At 40.0% G+C, this 18,000-nt stretch overlaps 1 protein-coding gene across 2 annotated transcripts; it reads left to right on the forward strand.

The window, feature by feature from the left end:
• Window positions 1-4,937: 4,937 nt before the first annotated feature.
• LOC148011916 (actin-7-like) lies at window positions 4,938-7,791 on the forward strand. 2 transcript variants are annotated; one of them, XM_087669836.1, is made up of 5 exons: window positions 4,938-5,094; window positions 5,906-6,000; window positions 6,106-6,499; window positions 6,576-7,189; window positions 7,282-7,791. In XM_087669836.1, exons 2-5 carry the CDS (start codon window positions 5,941-5,943, stop codon window positions 7,345-7,347), a joined length of 1,134 nt encoding a protein of 377 aa, XP_087525962.1. In that variant the 5' UTR covers window positions 4,938-5,094; window positions 5,906-5,940; the 3' UTR covers window positions 7,348-7,791. The 2 variants fall into 2 exon arrangements, with proteins under 2 accessions (XP_087525962.1, XP_087525961.1); XM_087669835.1 differs by having other exon boundaries at window positions 5,921-6,000.
• The last annotated feature ends 10,209 nt before the right edge of the window (window positions 7,792-18,000 follow it).

Consider the following 18,000-nt stretch of genomic DNA (forward strand, 5'->3'; position numbering starts at 1 on the left):
TTGCTGAAAACATGGGTTTTTAAGCAAAATCTGCAAATTTCTCCCTCTATGAAGATCCCTTCCCCATTGATTCAGTATCAAATGGATGGATGACATGTATTCTATTTGCAAGAGATCCATCAAGCTCCACTGGAAGATGCACTAACATTGGAACATGCTTACAGACAAAATCATGGATCCACAAAATGATGTAGGAGCCCTCCAATAGTGAGAGATTGCAAATCAGCAGCCATAATTGCCCTCATTAATGTTATTTTGGGGGTTCTCTTCAACAGGTAAACAGAAAATTGCCAAGTTCGTTGAGTTCATTGAGGTAACAATGCTGATATGGTTTGACACTAGCATCCAATCAAGGGACTTGGTACGAATGTGATTCTGGTCCAGACTAAAACATGTTAAGTGCATAGGTGGCTATGTCAGGCATGAGTACGCATGATGGCATGCCTTCTGGATCCTATTGGACTGTTTTGTCTACCAATGAGAGAAGCAAGCACTTGAAAATTTGTTTGGAAAGAATGTTTAGGAAATAGGCACCAAATTAATCTCTCTCTCCCTCCCTCTCTTTGTCTCTCTCTTTCTGTCTCTCTAGCTTTTGTAACTAAATAGGTTCTCTCCCTCCTGCTCCCCCTGGCTCCCACAAGAGACTACCCTAACCACAATTACATATGTTTGACCAGCACCAAATTATAGCAATGGAATACAAACTATTAACGAGATGATTTGCATAAAACCAAGAATCATGAACAATGGAATACAAACTATAGCAATGGAATACAAACTATTAACGAGATGATTTGCATAAAACCAAGAATCATTAACAACATGTTGCATATAGGTGTTGATCACCAAACTTAGAAGAAACTGCCTAGACAACAGGAACAAGAATAGATTAAGCACATCAAATCGATACAAATTTTGTCTTTTTAGTAAGATAATAGTCATGGCTATACATTAGCTATAAATAGTAGTCGGTATTTGGATGCAGTAATGTTGTCCAACACATGGCCATTTGAAAAAGACAAAGTAAGGTGTTGCTCATCATCTAGACTTGGTCCCATGGTAGAAGAGGTGACTGTGCATGGGAAGGTGTGGCCAGCATCGACTATTTGCACAACCTTCCCAATTAGTTGGGCATGGGAACAATCAGGGGTGTGCCTTCGGGATAGCGAAAGTAAGGTATGGCATTTGTGGCAAGCCAATGTAACTGAAGGGTCCAACAACGATGTCTTGCTACAACAATGAGGGCAATAAATACGATGCATATTTGGAAACCACACACGACTTCTCCCTCTTTGGTACTTGCATCTCAAAACACCGGTCACACGTGCATGCTTGCCAAGTTGGCATAATGTGTCATTGATATCTTGTGCACTTGTATATGTTGCATTCTTTCCATGCCCTAGTCTTGTTTGTGTGACATTTGCTTGTACTTGCCCTATGCCCCCTCTAATGGGCATGCCAATTTCTTTTGGAGCCATTTGATTCAAAAGATTATCTCTTGATACTTGCAGTTGTCGAAGGGTTGCCTCCTTCACTTCTCTTGTACATGTTGGAAGGCCATCTTCAATCTTTCTAAGTATCCTATTCAATTTGGCAATGCAAGTACTTATGTCCCCATCAATACAATCCTCTTGACATGGATCAATTGGATCATCACACTCCAATATAACATTGTCCTTTGCATTATAGGCATGCGTATTGTCTATGATGGGTAAAATGGAGTGAAGCTATGGAAAGTACTCTTTCAGTATAAGGCGAATGCCATATAAATGCTTGCATTCTGAAGACCAATCTGGGCATTCATAGTAGTTGGATTGCAAACTCACATTGTACCATTGAGAGGGAGTAGAAGTGCTTTGTATTTTGAATAACATTGAAAGCTCGTTCATGACTTGAAGAGTTGATTGGTCTTTCTTATACCTTTGTAATATCATCTCCCCTTCAGCCAATCTAGATGTGTGGCTCTTGCTTGTACCATACATACTAAAACGAGCCAAGTCCACTACAAAAGGAAAGCTTGAAAAATTTAATTGCACGGTCATTGAACAATAAAAAAGAGGAATAAGTGGGGATCAACATTTACCTATTTCTTGCTTTTGTTTGAAAAATTCAAGTAATGTTCCTCCCATACGAGTCCTTGTATGAGAGTCCCCCACAAGGGCACGAAGCAAGTCGAAAATGGACCTATTTATTATTGCATCCAAGAGAGTATATTTCACATATTGCCATAGCCTCTCAACCAAATTTTTTGTATCCACATTTCGATGTTGGAAGAGACAACCAAACCTAGGCCATCTTCTTTGCCATACGCAAGTCTTTGCACACCATCCATTGGACACGTAACGTTGCACATTCAGATGGGAGGAGAATTGTTGCAATAACCCTTGATATTTCACATAAAATTCTGCCTCTATAGAAGCTTGCATCAAAATTGTCATTGAGCTATATATAACATCTCTCATGCCTTCTGGAACCTATACAAGCATGCCATAACAAAGATATCATTGTTTCATTATGAGAGAGATCAATTCCATACCAAAAACAAAACTTGCATGATATTAAAATCACAGTCATACCTATGGAAGTAAGTTCTCCACCCATGCTTTTTCGACATGAAACCAACATAAGAGAACGTGGCAAGAAGTTTGCACTTGGCATCCTTGTTGATCTTTCTCGAAGCAATGTAGATCTTCACTAACGACTTTTGAGATTGCTTCAAGCTCTTGTGAACATTTGTCAATAACAATGGCTTTAGGACGAACACCATTCATTTTAGAGAATACCATATTTAGTGTTAGTTCCAAAGTCAGTCTCTCTTGACTTGTGCCAGGGTCATTTGTACATAACATAAGCCAAATAGGAATCCCATTACCATGTTGGTTTGGTAAAACGGCGGCATACAATGGAAGGCCAAATACATTAGTTTTGAAAGTGCTATCAAGCACCCATGCATTATGTGGGGAGAAGCGAACTGCCATTTCTAACATCCATTTATCTTGAATGATGAGAATGAATGGCCTATCCTTTTCATCTGATGCATTTGAAGTATAAGGTTGTACATACAACACCTGCACAAATGCATATGCAAGTATCTTATAGTGAGCACATTGGATATTTGTGATAACAATCTTTCCTGCATACAAAGTGTTTATGATAACCCTAAATTGTATACATAAACCTTGTTTTGTGCCCTCAATTTTAGAGCCTCCGCATACATTGTCGTCCAATCATCACTCGAGAGCTTTCCTATTCACAAAAAAGGTTGTGACCATTAATGTATGATTCACATACATAGAAACATTTGTAGACAAATATGCTATTTGCAATTCACATTGGTTACGCATTTGATGTGACAACATTTGAACTTCCTTCGAGATCATGAAAATTTGAAAGGTTACCCGATCCAATAGTGTAGAGTTTTGTATATGAAAATTTCATTGGAAACCAACATCTTTGCGACATGACGACATATGCCCACATCAAGGAAGTCATCTGTGCAACTTTGAATGACTCTCGGATGCACAGGTAAGTGATATAGGTCCGCATGTGTACCAGGAATATGCCCATCATGAGTTGCCCATAATAAAATGGTCACTTCATCCACACCATCAATGTACTCTACATGTACCTTGAATGGACATCCACACTTTTTTGATTTCCTCAATCTTCAGATATTATCTCCCTTTCGTTCAGTCCTTCCACCTCGATGGCATACATGCTCAACAACTATCTTGAGCATGGCATTGTTCTTTGAGGTGCGGAGTAAAACCAATTTGACTTTGTGCTTGGTGATTATATCAATCAAGCTCTCCTCCACATGGGTCCTATTTGTCAAAGTTGTTTTGCATGGTTGTATTTTGTTGTCCTTCTTAGCATGAGGCAAAATATGAGAGGTACCATAGGTGATTTTCTTGTTGTCATTTTTACAATCACATGCATTCACTATCTCATGCACATAAGGAATAGGAATACCATGCTTTCTCATGTCAGTGCACCATTCTAGCTTGATTGCATCGATTGTGGCAGTAACACCTTGATGATGTCCATCTGGGCCATGACAATGAATCGTTTGAACAATATCTTTCCAACCTTTGATGTAAGCAATCTTTGTAAAAGGTGACGATTTTAGGCATAATTGATTGCTACCATCCTTATTTTGCACCAAGTACATGTCATCCCTCATTCGTCTCCACCTTTTCAAATCAAGCAAGCCTCTTGTATCATGCGCTTTCAAGGTCTCTACTGTTATTGCCATGATACCTTGAATATCAAGCCATGGGTTGCTACATTATGCCTTTGACCACCGCACTGTAAAATCTCTGCAACATCCCAATCATCACTCGATGGATTTCTATTATCATGTTCGGAGTATTCTTCGAATTCAAAGTCACTAACAATTCCTCCATTATGGTCCATCATCTAGCAAAGTAGATATAAAACAAGTGCATTGCAATGAGCAAGCATCTCCCATCAATCCAAACTAGTAGCAAAATCACAAAATACCATGTTGTAAAAACTTGTGCATCTCAATCTTTCTTCAATAAGCACATAAATTATAAATCATTTAGGCTCACCTTATTGCTTTGTATTCAACCTCCCAACCCGTCCAGATTTGCAGAAACGTGAATGAAACGTTCTGCGAGCCTTTTTGCCGAAAACTATTCCACAAACATCTGTCCTAGTTTACTAGGACCTCGAATTTTTAAAGGACTAAAAGTGTAGCACCTATAAAGCCAAATTGCATCAATAGCCTTTAATATAACCCATTCCAAGATCTATCTCTAAAAACAAATAGAAACTCCCGATTTTCTGGCCTAGTTTACTTTGGCTGCGCCGATAAAATGCATAGATGTCCGTTTCAACAGCCCAGATCTCTTCCAATTGTGTGGTACCTTTTCAACCGTTGATCCCAACTCTCCCCTTCATTGAATACCCGTGCCATATAGTCTTGAGGCTCCCTCCTGTGCTACATAGTCTTGAGGCTCTCTCCCTGCCTCTCTGGGGCGTGGTCTCTCCCTTCTGCTAGGGTTTCTTCTCGGACAGCAGGAGTAGATCTCGGCCGTGCTCTCTGCCAAGGCTCGCCTCTTCCCCAAGGTAAGCCTTTTTCTTGTCTGTTTCTCGGATCTGTTTCCTGAGACATCGATGATCTCCTTTTCAAGTTTTTTTCTTCTTTGGCGGATCTTAGATGCATTTACTTGGCCATGGCTCGTTGTTATGTCATGTACGCGATCATTTGCTGTCCTATGTGTCTTTATCGCTTTCCCTGAGGCCTTCTCAGCTTCACAGTCGTGATAGCTAATGTGTTTGATAGAAAAATATGTATGCTTGTTGGTCGTCTGTGTCCATTTCCTGGGACATGGATGATCTTCTTCATATCGCCACCAGTTGAGTTGTATTATCGCTTCTCTTCTCTTCGGAAAAATTGTCGGATCTTAGATGCATTTAGTTGGCCGTGGCTCGTCGCTATGTCATGTGCCTGATCGTCTGCGGTTTTAGGTGTCTCTGTCGCGTTCCCTGAGGCGTCCTCAGCTTTACAGTCGAGATAGATAATACGCTTAAGAAAAAATGCCATTTGCACTCTCATGTATGTTTATTGTATTCCTTCAGGCGTCGTCTGCTTCACAGTTGATATAGCTGATGGGTTTGTTAGAGTGGCATGCATGCAAGTCAAGAAGACTGGTTTCTTTGCGTGAATGCCTGTTTAGTCTTTTGTCACTCTAGAACGCCTACTAGAGATCGGTTAAAGGCTTTTCTCAGATCGGCTAAAGGCCCTCCTTGTTAGAGACGTGCCTGCCTCACTGCGTTTGTGTGATGGACTCGTGTTTGAGTTTTATAATGGATTGATGAAGTTTTATTTTCTGTCATATGCTGCTAGGATTTACAGTCGGCATTTGAATGTATTCAGCACTATTTTTTCCAGGTTTCTTGTACCAGTGAAAAATGGGTGATGCTGATGATGTGCAACCTCTTGTATGTGATAATGGATCGGGTATGGTTAAGGTAAGGGACAGATATCACTCCTTCAGTTACACATTGTACCTTTCCTATTTGCTGCTGTAATATGAGCATACTGATTTTGAGAATGACCTTTCTTCTGCCTGAAAGGCTGGTTTTGCGGGAGATGATGCACCTCGAGCAGTATTTCCAAGCATTGTTGGTCGGCCTCGACATACTGGTGTAATGGTTGGGATGGGGCAGAAAGATGCGTATGTTGGTGATGAGGCTCAGTCAAAGCGTGGTATTTTGACCTTGAAGTACCCAATCGAGCATGGAATCGTGACAAACTGGGATGATATGGAGAAGATCTGGCACCACACATTCTACAATGAGCTTCGAGTAGCTCCTGAAGAACATCCTGTTTTACTTACAGAGGCCCCTTTAAACCCCAAGGCAAACAGGGAGAAGATGACCCAGATTATGTTTGAAACCTTTAATGTTCCAGCCATGTATGTTTCAATCCAGGCAGTTCTTTCCCTGTATGCGAGTGGACGTACTACAGGTGAACTCCTGACTTACTTTGCCTAGTTCTATTACACAGCTTGTGGTGCTTTGCTCATCCGTTTTTGGCTGTTCAGGTATTGTGCTTGATTCTGGGGATGGTGTCACCCACACTGTTCCCATCTATGAAGGTTATGCTCTCCCTCATGCAATCCTGCGGCTTGATCTGGCTGGTCGTGATCTCACTGATGCTCTGATGAAGATTCTTACTGAGCGGGGTTATTCATTCACTACTACTGCTGAGCGGGAGATTGTGCGGGACATGAAAGAAAAGCTTGCATATGTGGCTTTGGATTTTGAACAGGAACTGGAGACGTCAAAGAACAACTCTTCTTCGGAGAAAACTTATGAGCTGCCTGATGGTCAGGTCATTACAATTGGTGCTGAGAGGTTTAGATGTCCTGAAGTGTTGTTCCAGCCTTCATTAATTGGAATGGAGACTCCTGGTATTCACGAGACCACATATAATTCTATCATGAAGTGTGATGTTGATATACGCAAGGACTTGTATGGAAACATTGTGCTTAGTGGAGGATCAACAATGTTTCCTGGAATTGCTGATCGAATGAGCAAGGAGATAACTGCACTTGCTCCTAGCAGCATGAAAATCAAGGTTGTTGCTCCACCAGAGAGAAAGTACAGCGTCTGGATTGGAGGATCGATCCTAGCTTCACTCAGTACTTTCCAGCAGGTTGCTTTTCTGGATTGCATTGTAGTAAAGTGTTTATCTCATCTATCCCTCTTTAATTTGCAATATCAGCTAACCTGGTGTGGTTTTTGCAGATGTGGATTGCAAAGTCGGAGTATGATGAATCTGGACCTTCCATTGTTCACAGAAAGTGCTTTTAGATTCACCAATACTTTGCATCGTAGTGCATGGATCAGAAGTTGACTGTTGTGCCTCCATCCCCTGTAATATCTTGATCTGCAACATAGAACTTTTTATGTATGGACTATATTAGGAGTTGCTGCTGATAGCTGCCAAAGAGTACACTGGTGGTTTTTGGATACTGGGTGAGAGCTGTGGAGGAACAACTATGTGGACGCTGGAACTGCCAGTTAGACATTGGATTTCTTATACGTAGGCATGTGGATATGTTCAGTCAGATGTATGGGAATTGAAATCTTTTCAACCCCTGATTACAACTAATGAACTTGTTAATTCCATTATGAAGCTAGTTGGTTAGGGTCCCCTGTGATGCTATCAGTTGGTTATAGTTGTATTTGATGATCTTTATAACAATAAGTTTATTATCCACTTCAATGCAATTCGCCCTTTTTGGAAGTTTGACATCTGGTTGAGTGATTGTGAGAAATCATATCCTGTAGCAATTGCTATGGCTTGCAGTTTCATCTTTTTTGGGTAGAAGAGCACTGTAAGCAATGGGTTCCAGACTTCAAGTGTCCAGAATGTTCTGTTTGTGCTTAATTAAATGGAAGCTGTTATTGATAGATTAACGTATTTATACCATGATTTTGCATGAAACAGTGAGCGACATCGTCTGCCTGTTTGCTATCTTAAGATGCCCTACTGTATGGGCTAGTTACTTGATTTGTGATGTCACAAGGCCTTAGCAGGTGCGGATTAGCACGGCAAAAAACATTGTTGACATGCTCTTTGTCATAGTGATGAAGTGCCTGTTTGCTATCCTAAGATGTCCTACTGTATTGGCTAGCTACTTGATTTGTGATGTCACAAGGCCTTAGCAGGTGCGGATTAGCACGACAAAAAACATTGTTGACACGCTCTTTGTCATAGTGATGAAGCTGAAAATTGTCCTTAGGTCCAATGTTCTCATTTTGTGGTTTGGAAGCTCTATGGAAAAGCTAAGACAAGGTTCACATGTAACAATCCTAGTAGCCTTGGCTGTTGGGCTAAGCTTTGATTTGATGTATGAAATCTTGGGTTGGGAGTGGCTTCCTCCCTATGTATCATTGCACGTTGATTGCGGCATTCCTTCTTTCTACTTATTATCCATGGGACAATGATACAAAAGACCTATGAACAAGGATGATTCAGTGTCAACTCTGTCCATTGTTAAGCAGAGCACGTTTAGATATATTGCACTTGGAGGCTACGAGTGCTTTGATGATTGATGCTTAAGAGGGTGCATTTGATCATCATATTTTAAATCAATAGTCTCCCACTGAATAATTCCTCAAGAAGTGATGGTTTTGACCTCATAAGGGAAGTATCAGATTGAGCTCGTTTTGGAAACTAGACAGTTACTAAGGGAGGAATCTGACATCAAGATAGAGAAAATCTCCATCTTGATAAATAGGAGAGTGATGAAACATTTTGATTCTTCTAATAGTTTCCTAGATTCCTCAGGGATAGGTGTGCACTTGGAATACGTGAGCATTGGCACCCTTTGGGCTATATGTACAAAACAAAAGGCAAAGAGTGTGAAGTGCAAGACCCTCCATCTTGATAAATAGGAGAGTGATGAAACATTTTGATTCTTCTAATAGTTTCCTAGATTCCTCAGGGATAGGTGTGCACTTGGAATAAGTGAGCATTGGCACCCTTTGGGCTATATGTACAAAACAAAAGGTAAAGAGTGTGAAGTGCAAGACCTTGTATTCTTTGTTGCAAGTACATGGGACAAGACCATTGCAATCAATCATTCAAGCTAGTGCTTGACTATCACTTTAGCTGCCCCATCCTTCTAATTTTGATCCAGATCCTCATATATACTTGTCCTTATTGTTTGAAATGCTCTCCTGCATGTTCTTTAGGACGGTTTGCTCTAGTTGTATAGATGAATGATTTGCTTTAGATTATTGTTAGTGCTTCTATGGTCTCACATAAACCACATTCGATTTGTCTTCCACATGTTACCCCTGATAGTAAAGGTTTTCCTACTCTTTGTTAGAGAGGATGGATGATGCTTAAACAAAAACAAGGTGGGCCAGAAGAGAGACGTTTGACTATGCTATACAAATGTTATTGTGGCCATTGCGGCATAATGAATTGGAGGAGGGGAAGTGTAACAAGTTTGCTTGTGTTTTTAAAATTTACCTTATGATAATCCAATCACAAAATTGTGTTTGGGTGCATGAATTATGAAGAGGGTGATTGCACCATCTTATGATGAGGGTGGTGAATTTGCAATTGATTTTCTATAATCTTTACTATTAGTTAAGGGGAGGTTGGGGCGGGTGCCACGTGGCAGCCCCCAACCTCCCCACAAAGAAATGCAGGGGTGGGTGCCATGCGTCTAGCACCCGCCCTTGCCACGAAAATCGTGCTCGCCCCGGTGCGAAGCACGGGGGCGAGTCTAGGCGCGGAGCGCCTAGTGAGTTTTAAAGAGGGTTTTATTCATGTATATTATAATAGTCTTTGTGACCTTACATGTGTAAGCATGGGGAATTAAATGCCTTTGAACTTACATGTATTAGGAGGGGGCGCATAGAGAGAGAGAGAGAGAGAGAGAGAGAGAGAGAGAGAGAGAGAGAGAGAGAGAGAGAGAGAGAGAGAGAGAATCACACGCAGCAAATTCACTTGGGCATGCTTTGAGATGTAGTAGTTCAAGTTCATTAGTGATCCACATTTTGTTTTCTTGCAACATTGGATTAATATAATGCTTCATCTTTATTTTATAGTCTCCAAACAACAAAGATGCTCGACTATTTCCTTGCTTATGATACCACATGGGCCACCCAATCGAATCCTTGCTATTCTAGCAATGGTCTCATTTTGGTTTGTACAACTTTGAGCATACTTGGTAATATTCATCATCTAGTTCCTTTTGTGTTGCTTCATGGCACTTAAGAGGAAGGCCTCCTAGATATGCAAGGGATGCAATCTTATTTTGTAGTGCAACTTCATTAACTACTAGACAGTATATATCATATCTTGTTTATGTGCATCCTTCCTTGTGTTGACTTATTTTTGTTATCTCCTCTTGCAATCTTATGATCATTTTGACTTCATCTCCAATCTTTCTATTGGTTGTATACACCTCAATTATTGATTTCTCCTCTAGCTTAGCCAAGTGCTTGTGTACTTTGGCTAGTGAATCCTTCAAAACCATTGCAAACTCATTGGCATAGGTATTCCTCACTTGGGTTGCAGTACAACAAAATGGAACCACAAATGCAATTGCTAGACTCGTCTTTATAGAGACATTTAAGTGTGAAAACTTGCATGCAAACATGTGGTGCTACTAAACATCCAAACATTCAAATAAACACTAAACAACTTGTTTTTTCAAGCTTATAAATACACTTTTACATGCACTTGTCTTTTTAAAACTATGGCAGTGCTATTTTTGGCTTTTGCATTGTCACTAATAGAAAACTTAAACAAAAGTACACACACACACACGCGCACGCGCGCACACACACACACACATGCGTGGGTATAGAGAGAGAGAGAGAGAGAGAGAGAGAGAGAGAGAGAGAGAGAGAGAGAGAGAGAGAGAGAGAGAGAGAGAGAGAGAGAGAGAGAGAGAGAGAGAGAGAGAGAGAGAGAGAGAGAGAGAGAGTGAAAGCCCTTGGAAGTTGTGTTGCAGTGTGCTTAGAGAAGAAGCCACTTTCTTGCACCTAAAAAATATGGAGTTTCTCTACTTTGTTGTTGTGAATTTATGTAAATTTTTTCCCATTTTAATAGTGGACTATAATGTATTTGTTGCCATCATGGTTTGCACGATTGTAGGAAATTTCTATAGATCGAGTAAGTTTACTTGGGCTTGTAAACATGTTGGGAAATAGGAGAAACACAATTTTAAACATGCTTGTAAATATGCTTGCTTCTACAATCTACTTGCTTTGTTAAATGCACTTGCATTAGCAATTTACACGTTATGTTTAATGCATGATGCCTTTAATTTAGCTACTCCTTTAAACACATGCTATTGGTTTTTGTTTTCTTTTTTATTTTTGCATATCATCTTTGGTAATTACTTAAAATCATTTCTCTCTTTGTGCTTTAGTTTGCATACTTGTCTAATTGTTAATTTGGTTTGGGTTCAAGGTTGAGGGGGGTTGAAATTGAATCTTAAAAAACCAAACCTATGGCTACTTATCTGTCTTTGATGTTTGGATTTCTTGTACTTATTATTGTTTGTCATTGCAATTGTCAAGCGATAACAATGTTTGAGCCATTACTTGGTATCATCAAGACATTTTGTGTTTAGAGCTATTACTTATCATCATTGGGATATTTTAGGGGTTGATGTGAGGATGCGTAAAGTGTATGTATGTGGCGATATGTGTATATAGATGAGAATGGTTGGGTATCTAATCCCTAAAGCAATAAGTAACACCTGTTTTAGAGGCCATGTTTACTAAGGAATTAGGAGGAGCCTATTATTGCAACATGGTGACATAGTCAACTATTAATTTGAAAAATCCAACATGTTGGATTTGGGATTGGTAATTATTAGATTCATAGTAATTAGGTAGTTATTAGGTCATGCTTGTGCATGTATATATGGCGATGGATATGTGTGTGCATAGCCTATGCCTATGCCTATGCATGTGTGCAACCTATTACATATGTGTAGCTTATGAAAGCTATGTATACACATATGCATATCTATAGGATTTGCATATGCATGAGTGCATACTCACACCTGCATGTGCACGCGCGCACACACACACAATCATGCTTATGCGTGTGTATGCGTATGTATTATCTATGTGTATGCATGTGCATAGCCTATGCCTATGCATATACATAACGTATAAGTGTGCATATTTGTATGCATATCTTATACTTATGGATATGGGTATGCATGTGTGTAGTTTATGCATATATAGGTAGCCTATGCCTATGCCTATAGCTAGCTTATGCCAATGCATGTGCATAACCTATGCATATGTGTCGCCTATGCTTATACCATGGCTATGCATACACATAGGCTATGTATATGCACACCTATACACATAGGTTGTGCATACATGTATGTATATGCACACATATTCACATAGGCTATACATACGCTTTGCATACACATATATGTACATGTAAGTATATGCATATGCATATATCATGTTTATGCATATGTGTATGCATATACGATTGGTTATGTGTTAATAGAAAATGTGGAAGGCAAAAAGTCAAAAGGAAGTTAAAGAAAAGTCAAAGTCAAAGTGCTAGATTTATTATTCGAAAGATCATTATTTTAAGAGTTTTGGTATATTATTTTTGGGTACTTGTATTCCTTGTAGTATGTATGGACACCTTATTATTGTGAATGTATTATTTTGTGAGAGCTAAGCTCACTACGCTCATGCATATTGCATTATGTTTGATAGTTGTAATTGACATATCCACAATTGTTATGTGGGTTATGCACATGAAAATGTGATTAAAATCGAATAGGCTAGGTCCAATTAGATGAAGCTGGACGTATGCATCAAGTGTTGGGGTGGTAAAGGACAATGGCCAATAGTTGGGTGGGCACCCCTTGTATATGTACACAATATACACTCATGTATAAGTGAAGATAACAAAGAATAAGGGTGGCATTCATTTTATATCCACATAGCTCTCTTGTGTTATTCTCTCTCTTAACCCTCTTGCACTCCATAGGTTCTATCTCAAATTCCATAATTACTTCCATCTCAACTAGTATCAGAGTAGTGTTTGGTATTTGTGGGAGCGTGTTCTTGGAGCGAGGAGTGCAAGGAGTGAAGCTTTGTCATGAAGGTCGATGATTCAAGTTTCTTCTTTGACATTGATGAATGTTGCATGCACATTAACTTGGTAGTGATTTTGTAGCCATTTTTGGTTGGATTTGGAGCAAAACATATTGGCTTTTGATGCTCGAGAAAAGCTTGGTACATGGTTTTGATGCATATAAGCATAGGGGTTGCTTAAGCAAAGAGGTAGCTTGTTCTTTAGAAGCAAGGGGTTTTCTTAGATCTAGCAAGGGGCTTGCTTAAGCTTAGGCTCTGGTTGTTTTGAAGTAGGGGGTTTTCTTGTGTTTGTAAAACAGAGAAACAGAAAGAGAGATGAGCTTGATGATTTGTTGAGATAATGTTGTCTACGTGATATTGATTTCGGGTGCTCTAGGAGGCTGCTTGTGTTTAAAATGACTTGTGTGGATGCATTTTTATTAGTCGGGATACTCTCCATATTTTTTTCATTATTTGGAAGCTATAGGGCATCTATTTTATCACAGAAATCTTTTTGTAAGGTTTAAACATTAGTTGACAACGACTAGTTTGTAATAGGAGGCTCTTGGGTTACTCACACAGCTTTGGATTGCACATAGATTTTGATGAAATTGTCATCTTGGAGGATTTCCCATGTCGATTTATGCTCCTTTGTAGAGATTATATGGGCTAAAATGGATTTGTAAAGGCATTTTCTATATACTTGGTCTCTGGTTTTTGATTGCTATATGCTCAAAAGATAGCTGGAATACTTGAGATAACTTTCAAAAAATTCACATGACTTTGGGAGTGCTAAAATATCATTTTTACATTCGATTTATGTTGATTTGATATTGGGTAGCTGTTGTTTGGCCAAGTAGGACACTCGGTTTGTAGTTCATTGGTCTATTGTGAGCTTGCAATTGGGTGTACCTTGCTATTTTTTGGTGTGTAAACATACTTTTATTATTATGGCTTCTTCATCAATATTAGAGAATGTGTTGCTCAATATTGAAAAGGTTGATGGTACCAACTTTTCATATTGGAAAACAATGTATTGGTCCAGAAGAAGCAAGAAAAGTCGATCAAATATAGTGAGATTAAGCCCGAGGACATGGATCCAAATACACAAGAGGAATTAGATTAGATAATATGCTCTGCTATTATGTTCATACTCTCAAAGTTCGTGTATTTTAATGTGAAAGACACGGCATGTGCATATGGTATATGAAAAAAATTGGTGATTTGTATGAAAAAGAAAGTGCAGCTTTGTAGGTTTAATGTCTAGAAAAACTCATTGATTTCTGCATGGAGAAGGGGGCTTCAATGTCTAATCACCCAAATAATTTCAACACTAATTTTAGCCAATTGACATCTTAAAAGATCTTGTCTTTCATGATTGAGTGAAGACCATGTTCTTGTTAGTCACCTTGCCTAGTGCGTCCTTTCATGTGACACCTTGCCGAGAGTGGTTTCATTCATATCGTACTGTTTCGGGTTCTGTGTGCCTGGGTGATGACAGCTCTCTTGATATTGTGGGCATTGGTAATGTTAGGCTGCAGTTTCCTTCTGGTAGCAGTTTTGTTATGTAGGATGTATGTCATGTACCTGCTTTGACACACAATCTCATGTTAGCTCTGGACAGCTTGATGACGCAGGTTATCATGTATCTTTTGGAGACTCTGCATGGAAGATCACTCGTGGTGGCAGACTTGTGATTGCGAGAGGTGCCAAGGCTAGCAGCCTCTATCCCTTGATTGTATCCGCTTCTTCCCTTGATCATGTTTTGTATGTGGGTTCTATCCCACATGTATCTCTTTGGCATGCCTGTTTGGGCCATATGTCTTTAAAGGGAATGAAAATGCTTTCTGGTTTGCAGTACTTACCGCCCCTTGATTATGCATGTTTTGATTCATGTGAGCATTGTCTTTATGGTAGCTAGACTAGGTCTATGCATAAGAAGTCTGGTAGGCCACGCATGAGTGAGCCCTTGGCATTGGTGCATTCGGATGTCTGTGGGCCCATGCCTTGTCAGTCGCTAATTGAATCTTTGATTTTCTTGCTTCTCCTTGTGTAGTCACTTGTTGTCCTATAAGATTCAGAGTGTGACTTGGCCCTTTTCACAATGAATACGAGCGTCATTGGGAATTAACCAGTCCATTCCTAACAGGCACTCATAGGTTCCTAGGTTCATCACTCTGAATTTCATGTTGGTCTGATTGCCACCCAGATTAAACTCCACCTTACTTGTTTGTTGTGTTGAGGAAACTTCTTTTCCATTAGTTAACTCAACTATCAGCCCAGGTGCACGCATTGTATCTATGCTTAGTTTTCTAGCACACCTTGGTGATATGAATAAATGTGTGCTTCCACAATCGATCAAAATTTTAAAGGGTTTACCGTTATGGGTTGATGGTGTTTGAATCACTGAGAATTGTCGATTTGGTCCCTTCTTGTTGAGAGAGGCGTGAATTCTCGCTCTCTCCATGTCGGTTTCCAAGGTGGGACCTTCGTCATCTTCTACTTCCTTGAGGGTTATGCCGGCAACTCTTCCTCTAGCTATGGCTATCCGGCTCTGGTTGTTACGGAACTTGCTTTGGCATTCATTCTGTCCGAGTTTTGGGCATCGCCTTTGGATGTGGCTAGGTTCGTTACAATAATAGCACATGAAAGTGTCTTTATTACCACCAGTAAAGTTCTCCACCACTGATGTCTTAGCCTTTTTGCTATTAGAAGATTGGAATTGACCTTGGGGTCTTTTTGCATAGCCCCTAATTATATTTCTGTTTTGGAACTTATTATTCCAAGGCTTATCGTTTCTTGGTTTGGACTGGAGTTCCTGTACAATTGGTCTTGCTCTTATCAATGCATCTTGGAGGTCGGATGGACTCATTGCTTTAAGCCGTGTGTTCAAGGGATCATCCAATCCGTGGCAAAACTTGGATACTTGATGTGCAATGTCCATAGATGGTGCATACTTGAGAAGTGTTACAAAATTCGAGTAATAGGCTTCCAGTGTCATTCCAAGTTGCTTTAGACCAAAGAATTCATTCATCTTTTTGTGCGGTATGCTGGTGGAAGATATTGGCCTCACACTGCATCCTTTAATATGTCCCAACTGACAGATGCTTTAGAGATTCCTTGGTCTTTAGACCATGGTTTCCACCAAATTCGGGCTTCTCCTGTTAGCTTGAACTTACTGATCATTGCTTGATTAGCTAGGGTAATTCCAATGGCAATGAAATAATCTTCCATGGACTCAATCCATATTTCTGCTTCAACCTCGACATTTTTGCATTGGCCAAGAAAAAAAACAACTCATATCTCAACTACAATACAAAGTTTTTGATTTCTTTTGGCTCTGATACCACTTGTGACGTACCCGTTGTGACGTACTCGCCTTTGATTACGTGAGGAGTAACCTTTTAGTAGTCGCCTAGAGTTTATCTTCTAGCCGTTGCCATCCGTACTCTAACTAGAATGATCGGATTTTGTCTGGCTAGTTAACCCTAGCTCTACCCCGCAAGGGAAGCGTCCTGCCGTTACCCATAGAGGACCGACCTGAAGGTTCCTAATTGACCTAATAGTCACCTATCAACAACTAACTCACATCCGGAGGTGTCCTTGAGAGGCTTCTTGTCCGGAAGGAGCAATTGCCATTACCCTTGGTTCATGGAGTACAATGCTTTTTTCCAATATAGCAGGCTAAGGAATTATAAAATCCCTTGCAGTGCTCTGGCACAACCGCCGTACCTTTCCCCTAAGATAATTTACAGTTCGGGTTCTGAGACCAAACCCGTATTTCCATGGGGCTCAACTATTCCCCATATGATGTAACCTATATCTATGTTACTTTTAGTTCTATTATTATACGAGGCTAGTGCATGCAAGTTGACTCAACGCCCTTAGACATTTTATTTTTTACTTCCAAATTTTATGACGATCTATTGCTAGTCAACATACCCAACCCCGCTATTTTTCTTAGCCAAAATACATCCCAACCCTTTTTCTATCTACCTCAATGTTCCCCTCTAGTATGACCTCCTTGACAACTCATTTTACCACATGGATAGTGGACATTTGATCTCTCTCTCTCTCTCTCTCTCTCTCTCTCTCTCTCTCTACATTCTTTCTTAATAATTGGCAAGCCATTGCAATAGAGAAGGCAAGAATCAAGGTTGAGAACGAGCTTGCAGCAGAAGCCTCTTTTGATGCCATAAAAGCACTCTTTACAGAAGTCCCCATGGCGACTCAAGGTCCCCTTTCCTAGATCACTCCTTCTCCCAATTCGGAGTGCCGTTTTTGCTTGTAAACTACAATCGTGTGTCATGCGATTTCACCAATCCTTTTTGCATCAAATCCCCCAAAAATAGTTGAAAGCCACTTGCTTTTTTTTTGTATATCATCCTATTCTTTTAGTTGTCTACAACTTTTGGATGTTTACAAGAAATAATATCAAAATATAAATAGGCTAAACTTGTCCAAAAATCTGGTATTTTTGAACCATCCACACTATGAACATTGACACTAATGACTACTACGGCATTGATTGTCTATATCAATAAGAAAGCTGAATGACGATGCACTCTAGAGTTTTTTACACTACGTCTACGTAGCAAAACAAAGATAAGGCTAACCAAAGGTGTGCTGAGTATGGAATCACTCATCTCTTCGTTGATTGCCCAAAGCGAAAGCCGTCTTCTAGCTCAGCCAACGTACCATCTGTCCCATTGGGGCTGTTTGGTGTCGAGAACCTCGATAGGGAGGTGACACCTATCCCATTACGGGTCATGACCCGTGCCCAAACAAAGCAAGTCGGCATATCACTGCCAGGACCTAGCAACCTTGACGCAGCTTTGATGGGGAAGAAAAGTCACATGCGGAAGAAGAAGAGGT

This window comes from Lygodium microphyllum, chromosome 28, assembly GCF_053477565.2.
Source record: "Lygodium microphyllum isolate KBCC chromosome 28, Lygodium_microphyllum_v1.1.10, whole genome shotgun sequence".
Classification (NCBI taxonomy): domain Eukaryota; kingdom Viridiplantae; phylum Streptophyta; class Polypodiopsida; order Schizaeales; family Lygodiaceae; genus Lygodium; species Lygodium microphyllum.

Coding starts and splice junctions, on each gene's coding strand:
- LOC148011916 (XM_087669836.1), top strand. CDS start 5,941: ATGGGTGATGCTGATGATGTGCAACCTCTTGTATGTGATAATGGATCG. Junction 6,001..6,105: donor ATGGATCGGGTATGGTTAAG/GTAAGGGACAGA, acceptor TCTGCCTGAAAG/GCTGGTTTTGCGGGAGATGA. Junction 6,500..6,575: donor TGCGAGTGGACGTACTACAG/GTGAACTCCTGA, acceptor TTGGCTGTTCAG/GTATTGTGCTTGATTCTGGG.